Genomic DNA, 10,353 nt, shown 5'->3' with positions numbered 1-10,353 from the left:
AGTGGCTCTGCAGCCCTTGGCTGGGACAGCTTCCCCCAGCTGCTGTGTGGATCTGGGGGATGGTGAAGTCTGAGGGTAAATGATGCTGGATCTTTCTTAATCACTGCAGGCAATCTTTGGTGCTGATGGTTGGGTGCATTGCTGAGCTGCTCCTTTTGTGATCCTTTGCTGCTTTGAGCTGCAGTAAATAACACTGATTCCTTCAGTTGGTGTCTGTGTCTTGGTGCTGACCCTGCCCACTGGTAAAACAAAACTGGTAGAGTCTGGCCAGATCACAGCAAAATGTCACTTGTTAAATGTAAATGTGAGGAATCAGTGCCATCAGAAATTCCCAGATGGGAAGCTCTTCCCTGGAGTTCCCTGGCTCTGGAGCGGGCTGAGGTCGCAGCACTGTGTGAGCAGTGGGGCAGTTGGTTAAAATAAGCTGAATCCCTGGATGTCTTAAAAGGCATCCAAAAATTGTATACAGAAAAGGAAAAGAACTTGTGGGTTTAGGCAGACAACGATGGATTTGTTAACAGTACATTGGAAACAGCACCTTCAGGAGGGACAGTTCTTGTTGGAATGCTCCCACATGGAGCAACAGAAGAAGGTTTTAATCTTGAGCTCCGATGCATTTGTGCAAGTGAAATATTAATATAATAAATAACTATGTACATATTTATAGTGTAATAAGACCTTAATATATATATTGATATATATATATATATTATATGTATGTCTATACCTATCTAGCTATATCTATATTTCTATATCAATATCTATATCTACGTATAAAATAGTAATAATGTGAAATAGTGCTGACAATACTAATTTGGTAGCTTTGGCTGCCCAGGGATGTAACATTAAACACTCTACAGAAAAAATGATTGGCCAGGACCCTAATGTTAGAGGTCAACTTTGTGAGATTGTATACAATGAAAAAAGGAGGAGGGGATAGAATTGTCTATTTTTACAGGGTTTGCTGATACTGTGATGCAGAGTGCTTTGTCTGTTACTGTGAAAAACGCTGTGATTAAGACTGCAGGGTTTTTCATGTGCCAGACTATCCTCAAGCTGCAGGATTTGTTGAATGGGTGAAGGGGTTGTTAAAAGAGCAGTTGAAAAAATGAGGAGATGGGAACCTGTCCCCATGGAGAACCCATCTCCCAGATGTGCTCCATGCCCTTAACAATGGCCCACTGGGGAAATGGAAACCCCTGGCTGTGCACAGCTGCACCCAATTTGCAACTACAACCATGGGCAGTGAGACTTGGACTGCCTGGGAAATTGTTGTGGGTGTGATGGCCCCTGGCAGGGCCAGCCCAGAGGCTGCAGGGCTGGACCTTCATGCATTGGAATTAATTAGGATAAATCCAAAGCAAATGAAAGCTGTCAATACTGACACAGGAATTCAGATTCCTCCAGGACACTTTGGTTTGGTAAGTGCTCATTTGGAGCTTGGTCTTGCAAAGGGTTCATGTCATGGCAGGAGGAAAGGAGGAATTGATGTAGAATATAAAGGAGAAATTACAGTAATTCTGTTAAACAATTGTCAATAAGATTGGGTTATTCAACCCCATGACAGGGTAGCACAATTATTGATAATGCAATTTTAAGCACAATTGTGAAAAATGGAGATCCACCTCCAGTTATTACCATTTGTGGAGATAAAGGGTTTGGATCCAGCAGTCCTAATAATGGAGCCAGATTGTGTGCCCAGAGGCCAAAAGGCCCTCCTGAGGCAGCTGAAGGAACAGCTCTAAGAAAGATAATACTGAATCCTGAAACCTGGGCAGGAACAAAGGGAATATGTCCCTGCAGCCAAGTATTCTGTGTGAGAACAAGTAAGTATTACAGGATACTGTTTTACCCATCCTGCCAGACCAAATCTCCCTGTTTGCCCCAATGGCCCCTTTGGAAAATGCTCTGACCCACAGGGCTCCCTGTGAAGGCTGCTGTGACACTGAGGGACTTGCACACAAATTCCATCCAGGAGCCTGGGTGCCCTCAGGGACTGGGACCCGGCCCCCTTCCAGCCAAAGGGGAAGGGGCCCCACCAATCCTTGTTAGCCACAGACACCGTGCTAAAGCTGAACAGCAAAGGACCTTGGAGCCATTGTTCTGGAATTAAAAAGGCAACAGCTCCATAGACAACACAATTTTTTTCCCTAACTCGAATGAGATTGAGCGAAAAGAACGAAGAACAGTGTCACTAAAGTACTATTGATGTCTGGAGGTTGTACCTTGATAGTCAGCCAGAATCTTTGTTTGCCACAAAGACCTCCAGTGTTTCACCAAGGGATTAGTCATCAAAATTTAATGAGTAGTTCTTGCAATTTCAAGATCAGGGTAGCTAAAGTACTCCATGTCAGTAATTGCTGGGTATGTTCTCAGCTGAAGTTGGGAGGAATGGGGCTCCCTTGGAGGGCCCACCCTGTGGGGTGGCCAGAACTCAGTCCATGGGCTCTGACTTGTAACTGTCAGTGAAGGGACAGTTCAAGAAAACACAGGAATATAATGATCCCTCTGACAGGATTCACTAAGATTTCCCTTCAGGAGAAACCCAAGCCTGTTCTAGTTACAGAGGCCACAGTGTGAGAGGATTTCTGTGCTTTACCATCACTCCCAATGTCAGTAGAGCTTGGACTGCTGTAGCTGGTCGGTGTCAGTGTTACACCACTCCTGGCTGCAGGGCCACCATTTTGGGTCCTTCAGCAACAACCACAAGGAAGAGTTGGGACCCAGAGAACATTTTCCCCCCAAGGAGTGCCTTGGGTTTCAGAAAGCAAAACATTCTGGTTCATCCTGTGCCCCATGTGTGCTGCTCCGTCCTGTGGAGTTGACTGGATGGATTATTAGAAGTAGCAAATGATGCTGTTAAAATGTCCAGTAGCACATCCTATGGGCTCCAACAAACACAAATGGGGACTCCACAGAACCGCATGGCCTTGGATTATCTGCTTGCTGGCCAAGGAGGAACCTGGGCTGTCATGGGACAAGAATGTTGCACTGCTGTCAGTGATGGGTTTGAAGGCCAACAGTCAGCAATCACCTTGACAGAAAGAGCAGGAGAAGAGTGGCAGAAATTCTTGGTGGAATTAGCTTCATGGCTGCCAAACTGGAGGCTGCTGTGAAATGCATTTGTGGCAGTGTCTGTCATCATTGCAGTATGTGCACTTGGTGTGCACTCTAACATTCCATGTTCGAGTTGTTGTGACACTTTGTGCTGGGCAGTGGAGTATTGAGACTTGTCTTAAAAGAGACAGTCTCAAGAAAAGAGAGCATTTGATAAATAACGGAAACACAGCAACTCTTTAGGCATGTTTGAAAAGGAATGTGAATAGCTCTGAGTAATGAAATTTAACAGCACTTAATTGAAGCACAAGGGGAGATGCCTTTATACCTAATATCTAAATCTAAACTGTGTTATTGAAAGAATTGTTATGAAGCTTGTAGTTCATTGTAGGTCTCAGGACCCATCCAAGTATCAAGGCCTGAACAGGCCCGGAGGCAAAGTCCATCTCTAGATGAACCTTCCAACCAAATATTATATTTTTATCCACTCCCTAACAAAGCATTATTAACAACATGATCAGTGGATGTGTTCCTTGATAAAACATGGATTTCTCTTTCTGTATTCAGAAACCAGACAAGGCCCCATCTGGCCTTGTTTGGGGCTGAAGGATCAAAGTCAACTCCCTTGATTCCTCCTTGAGCCCTGGCCAGGCTTTGGGAGAAACCAATCAGGAGAATGAAACCAGATGTTCCCACACTAGCAGTGATGTCAGTTTGTTTATTTGACAGTGTAAAAGCTGTGTCCTTTCACAGAAGGCTTGGAGGCTCCTTGCCTGCAAAGGTGGAGGCACCTGCAGGAATTCCCAGTGTCTGGGAGTGGCTCTGCAGTCCTTGTCTGCCCCAGCTGATGTGTGGATCTGGGTGATGGTAAAGTCTGAGGGTAACTGGTGATGGATCTTTATTTAATCACTGCAGGCAATCTATGTTGGTAATGACTGGTGTGCACTGGATTGCTGAACTTCTTTTGTAATTCTTTGCTCACGATTATGTGCTTTGCTGAGATTATCCTTTTGTAATTCTTTGCAGCTTTGAATTATATAAATGACAGTATTCCTTAAGTTGGTGTCTGTGTCTTTGGTACTGATCCTGCCCAGTGCTGAAACAGGGCTCCCTGTTGCCTAAGAGTTACCTGGGAAGGCAAAAACCCCCACTCCAACATTCCACCCTTCCTCCTTGTTCCCCGCACTTCATACACTGAGCATGATGTCCTGTGGTCTGGGGTATCCCTGGGGTCAGTTGGGGTGACCTGTCCTGGCTGTGTCCCCTGCCAAGCTCCCCACAGCCCCAGCCCCTGCCCAGGGTGGCTGGAGGAGGGGCAGGACAGGCCTTGGCTCTGTTGCAGCTCAGCAAGAACAAAACCATCTCTGTGTGCTCAGCCCTGTGCTCAGCACCCGGCCCAGCAGTGTCTCAGTGCCAGTGTCTGTGCCCTCAGTCCCTGCCAGGGCTTTCCATGGCAGCTGCCAGGACAGGTGACCCAGGTGTCACCCCCAGTGAGGGCTGCCATGGAAACAGTGCCAGCACTGCCCCTTTCTGTCTGGCTGACCTGGCCTTTGGCCCTGGCAGTGCCCTTTGCTGCTGGTTCCTGGTGCCTGAGCGGCCAGCGCGGCACAGGGCAGGTGGCCATGGCACAAGCCCCCAGCAAGGGATCCCCTCTGGCTCTGGGCAGTGACACCAGCCCTGAGCAAGGGGCTGGCACGCTGGGGTCGGTGCAGTGTCCATCCAACAGTGTCTTGTAATGGCCCAGTGCAGATTGGGATGATGATCCACACTCACAGCTGGCCCAGGGCAGCTCTGCAGTGCCCTTCCCCACAGCCTGTCTGCACAGAAGCACTTGCTGGGTGCTCTGCATTTCCCTTCCCTCACGCCTGGATCTCTCCCACACCTCCCAACTCGGAGCTTTCAGCTGCAAGCAGTTCAAAGCTGGTCTGTCCGTCAGGAGTTGGTCTAACTCTGCCCTGAACAAACTCTGGATTTGTGTTTATTGCAGAACTTCCTGTGTGTCTAAAATATTCCTTGCAGGGTTCTGCCTTAGGGAAGGGGAACCTCCTTGGTGGCAGCTTGGGCTTGGCACACACTTGAGGAGGATGTCTGTTTTCAATGGGGAAACTCAGGAGTTTTAGATTGGTTCAAAATACAAAAGAAGATGACCCCTCTTTGGCTGTGTACAGCCAGTTCTCTGAGCAAAGCAGGTCCCAGGTGAGTGAGAAGAGACAAAATGGGTTGGGGAATGTGGAGCAAGGTTGTCCACGCTGCGTCAGAGCTCAAGGCACAGCTTCTCTGAGCAGGCCAGAGCTCCTTAGGAGAGTCCCTGCTGGATCAATATCAGTCACTGAATGCTGCAATCACCTCTTGTGTAATAAGAACAGCAATAAAAGACACCCTTTAACATAGGAATACATACTTGCTAGAAGCTCTTTGAAATATTTCTCCTTAACTGAAAAAGGAAACCCTCCTAATGAACTGCACTAGAGCAGAGGTAAATCAAGGCAGAGCCATGGTTTGGCAGGACTTGCTTGATCCTAATGAGCCCTATGGTGCATTTAGAGCTGAGCCCTGGAACCTCCGGACCTGAGAGGAGATTGTACAAACCTGTCCAGGAGTCAAAGTCAGAAGAAAACCCCAAAGTGTGTCAAGGCATGAATGGGTCCCACTGAGGTCCCTCTCCAAGACAGGCTCCTCATGGACTCCTTGGAGGAGAGAATTGGTGGCCAGGATGGCACAAAAACCTCTCAGAGACTCAGCGGGGAAAGGAAAATCCAAAGTAGCTTAAACACCTTGAGTTTCTCAAAGCATTAATGAGCCCCACTGAGTGTTGTTACTGACAAAGCCTCTCCAGGGACTAATTACAGCAGATAATTGAAGGTCATGATTGCACAAAACTCTCAGAGACTCCAAGGCAAAAGCCAAACCCAAAATCCTTGGAAAAAACCTGCATTCCCTGGGAGCATTCAGGAGCCCCCAGGGCCGTTGCTGAGCAAGGCACCCCAGGGACTCCTTCCAGCAGATCCTTGAGGCCACTGGGATGTGGGCTAGGGGGGGAAGCTGAGGGCAGGACAAGGGGCTGACAGTGCCCAGCCTGGCTGGGGCTGTGCCAGGAGGCCCCAGGGCCTCAGGACAAGGTGTCTCCTCCCAGCCCTTGGTGGCACAGACCCTGCTGTGCCCCAGGCCACCAAGACTTGGCTTCTCTTTGTCCCCACCTGTCATCCCTGCCTCCAGTTCTCTGCTCTGCCTGGGACCTGGGGACACTTTCTCAGTTGTGTCCCTCAGTGGGACCCATTAAAAGTCTAAGAAACTTTGGAGTTGGATTCTGCCTTGGAGTTCTGGAGAGGTTTCTTCAGCTGCCTCTCAGGGACTGATGTTCAGGGCCTCAGCACAAAGCCCCAGAGGGTCATTAAAGTCCTTGTGCTGTGTCTGTGCTGCTGAGCTGGGCTGGGCTCCTGGCACAGAGGCAGCTCCTGGTAAGCAAGAAGAGCTTCAAAAGCACATTTGTCTTGATGAGCAGCTCTTCTGCCAGCCCAGCAGGGCTGGGGCACTGCCTGCAGCCACCCTGGGCACAGCCCAGAGGCACAGAGAGCTTCAATCAGTCAGGGCTGGGAAGGTGCTGAGAAGTGCCTGGGGCAGAATCACTGCCAGCCCTTGGCACAGGAACCTCTGGCTGCAGGACAATGCAGCTGCAGCTCCTGGAGTGATCTCCTAAGGCTGGAACATCCCAATGCCTGCAGACCCTGTGAGTACATTCTCTGAGTATTTCTGGTGCAGGGGAGGTGAAATGCCCATGAAACTCTGACATGCTGAGGGCTTCTGATCAGTCATAGAATATTTCCAAGAACAGGATTTTTATAATAATGAGGAAATTTCCAAGGGTTTTGTATTCAAGTTCCTACTATTAGAGAATGGCAGGGAGATGGGATAAACAATAAAGGACGATAATTAATTATTAATTATTAATTTTGACAAGTGCCTAAGACATCTGAACTGTTTGTTTTAGTGATCAATAGGTTCACAGGAGATCCCTAATGTGCTTTCAGCCACACTGCTCATGGACAGCAGCAGCATCACCCTTGCTGGACCCATCAAGCTCAGTCTGAGCTGTCCTTTCTCCAAGCTGCAAACAGAACCTGCCCCCAGCCAGTGCCCTCCAAAAAGGCAGGGTTCTGTCAGGCCAAGGAGAGTGCACAGAGATTTGGGGTCTTTGAATGCTGGCACAGAGAGATCAGGCACAGGGAAACACCTGCAAGAGGAAAATCTCCAGGAAGCAGAGAGAAGATCAGGGCAGGAGAGAAAACAAATCCCAGCAATGCTGTGGCAGGGAGAGCTTAGAGATGTCCACAGGAGCCCTTCCAGTGCAGCCCCTCCCTCTGAACAAGCCCCCTCCCTCCTGTCCCCCAGCCAAGCCTCTGCCCTCAGGGCCGGGGCTCCAAGGCGTGAAGCCCCTCCTGTGCAGGCAGAGCTGCAGCAGAGCCGTGGGGCAGCTCTGCAGCCCCGGGCCCAGTTCCCTCTGCAGAGCACAGGGCTGGGAGCAGCTGCCCGGCCCTGGGGGCTCTGGGAGGAGGCACAGCTGGCTCAGGGTGACGCTGTGCCCAGTGCCCGGCTCTGGGCAATGCTGTCAGTGCAGCCAGGGAAGGAGCTGAAACTCCCTTCATCCAATGCCAGCATAAGGACACTTGGAAGTCTCCCTGAGATTTCAGTCCAAGCTGGGAGATTCAATCCAGGGTGCAAACCTGTCCTAGAGCATCTCTGAGTGATAAGATTGATGGGGAAAGGCAGAGGTGTTCTGGCACTGAAAATGCTGTTGTGTTGGTAAAATGAGCATAGTGAGTCCTTGGCTACAAATGTGGAGCTGGGTTGTCGTGGATCCATCTGCTCTCAGCAGTACCTGGTGATATTTTAGGGGAAACATGGGAAGGTGATCAACCTCCACCTGAGAAAGGTCAAAGCTGTGAGAAATTCTCAACAGGTCAGAAGGACAGACCATTTCCTCTCACTCTCCACTCATCACTTTGCCTCACAAAACTTGCTCTGTTCTCCTTGAGGGTAGCAGAAACCTGAGGGTTTCTGATATCCACGAACAGCAGCAAAGATACAGGGGAGCTTACAAGAAAACCTCCAGAACTCCTGGATACAAAGGGATGCTTGTGTTCCAGGGCAGGATGTACAGGAAATGCCTTTGATTTTGATTGCAGGTATCTCCTCTAACTCTTCATTGTCTTTTTCTCCATGACCAGATCCCCATGTGCAGCCACAGCAAATGTCCAACAGCATCTCCATCAGCCACTTCCTCCTGCTGGCATTGGCAGACACGCGGCAGCTGCAGCTCCTGCACTTCTGCCTCTTGCTGGGCATCTCCCTGGCTGCCCTCCTGGGCAACGGCCTCATCATCAGCGCCGTAGCCTGCGGCCACCACCTGCACACGCCCATGTTCTTCTTCCTGCTCAACCTGGCCCTCAGCCACCTGGGCTCCATCTGCACCACTGTCCCCAAAGCCATGCACAATTCCCTCTGGGACACCACCACCATCTCCTACACAGGATGTGCTGCACAGCTCTTCTTCTTTTTTTTCTTCATCTCAGCAGAGTATTTCCTGCTGACCATCATGTGCTATGACCGCTACGTGTCCATCTGCAAACCCCTGCACTACGGGACCCTCCTGGGCAGCAGAGCTTGTGCCCACATGGCAGCAGCTGCCTGGGCCAGTGCCTTTCTCCATGCTCTGCTGCACACAGCCAATACATTTTCCCTGCCCCTGTGCCATGGCAATGTCCTGGGCCAGTTCTTCTGTGAAATCCCACACATCCTCAAACTCTCCTGCTCCAAATACTACTTCAGGGAACTTGGGTTAATTGCTTTTAGTGCTTGTTTAGCATTTGGTTGTTTTGTGTTCATTGTTTTCTCCTATGTGCAGATCTTCAGGGCTGTGCTGAGGAACCCCTCTGAGCAGGGATGGTACAAAGCCTTTTCCACCTGCCTCCCTCACCTGGCCGTGGTCTCTCTGTTCCTCAGCACTGCAGTGTTTGCCTACCTGAAGCCTCCCTCGATCTCCTCCCCATCCCTGGATCTGTTGGTGTCAGTTCTGTACTCGGTGGTGCCTCCAGCCCTGAACCCCCTCATCTACAGCCTGAGGAACCAGGAGCTCAAGGCTGCAGTGAGGAAACTGATGACTGGATGATTTCAGAAACATTAAACTGCTGGCCAAATTCTGCCAATCACTTGTAATAAAAGTCATCTTTGATACTTCTTCTTGATTTCCGTGTGGAGATGCTTTTCTTTGTTTTACTTTTTTGATATTTTCCATAAAAAATGTCATTGTTTGTGCCATTTCTCATTTTCCTTCTCTCCACCTTCCCTGTGTCCACACACTGAGTCAGTGAGGGGTTGCGCTCTCAATGCCTTTAAATTAATTAAAGGATCTCCCAGCAGAGTTTTCTGCAGAGATGCCCTTTTGTTGCCTTCTCTGGAGCTGCAGAAGCAATGTCTGTGTGCAGACCTGGGGCAGATCAGTGCTGGCCCAGCAGCTGTGCCCAGCAGCAGCAGCAGCACTTGGTGTTGGCAGTGCTGCTGCCGTGGCCCTGCCCCGCTGCCCTGGTGGCCCTGGTGTTGCTGCAGGGCCTGAGTGCTCTCGGGGCCGGGCACTGTCCTGGGGGTGGCAGTGCTAGGGCTACAGCAGAGACGAGCTGTATAATATAAATAATTTGTAATATAAATAATCTTTGATAATTCTTTTGGGTTTGGTTATGCATTTGTTCTTTTTTCCCCTGCATTTTAGGTTTTTAATATTGTCCACAATGTAAACCTATTGTTTGTGCCATTTTCCATTTTGTTTCTCTCCACCTTCCCTGTGGCCACACACTGTGTCAATGAGGGTCAGTGCTCTTACTGGCTGTTATGGTTTGACTCTGGCACAGGGCCAGGGCCTCTATGAAAGGTGTATTTCTAAAATGGTTACTGGGAGATGTGACCCGGAAACAGAACAGAGCAGGCTCTTACTTGGGGATGGAGGGAAAAACACAACACTTTATTAATTACAATATCTAAAAAGGAACACACACACAAAGCTAAGAATGAAAACCCTCCAAATACATTCCTCCTCCTCCCCTCCATTTTCTCCACAGAATGAAATAATATCATAGATTTTCACCCTGTCACCAATCTCTCACATAATCAACTTTCAGTCCATCATCACCCCTCAAATAATCAACCCTCAAATCCATCAGGAAGAGAGGAGTCCCCCCTTGCACCACAAGCTTCCCCCGGAAACACAATTGAAACCTCCTGTGTTTCCGTGCCACTCATGGCACC

The 10,353-nt window shown here is 49.4% G+C and overlaps 1 protein-coding gene across 1 annotated transcript; it reads left to right on the top strand.

Annotated features, from left to right (window-relative positions):
- The first annotated feature begins 8,305 nt into the window (after nt 1–8,305).
- On the top strand, nt 8,306–9,252 carry LOC135305647 (olfactory receptor 14J1-like). Its single transcript, XM_064429386.1, has one exon. It carries the CDS (start codon nt 8,306–8,308, stop codon nt 9,221–9,223), a length of 918 nt encoding a protein of 305 aa, XP_064285456.1. The 3' UTR covers nt 9,224–9,252.
- The last annotated feature ends 1,101 nt before the right edge of the window (nt 9,253–10,353 follow it).

Source organism: Passer domesticus, chromosome 8 (assembly GCF_036417665.1).
Source record: "Passer domesticus isolate bPasDom1 chromosome 8, bPasDom1.hap1, whole genome shotgun sequence".
Lineage (NCBI taxonomy): Eukaryota > Metazoa > Chordata > Aves > Passeriformes > Passeridae > Passer > Passer domesticus.
Note: the sequence above shows the minus strand (reverse complement) of the source record. Positions and strands in the feature narration are given on the sequence as shown.

What these genes read in the sequence shown, in the direction of transcription:
- LOC135305647 (XM_064429386.1), top strand. Translation starts at nt 8,306, where the DNA reads ATGTCCAACAGCATCTCCATCAGCCACTTCCTCCTGCTGGCATTGGCA.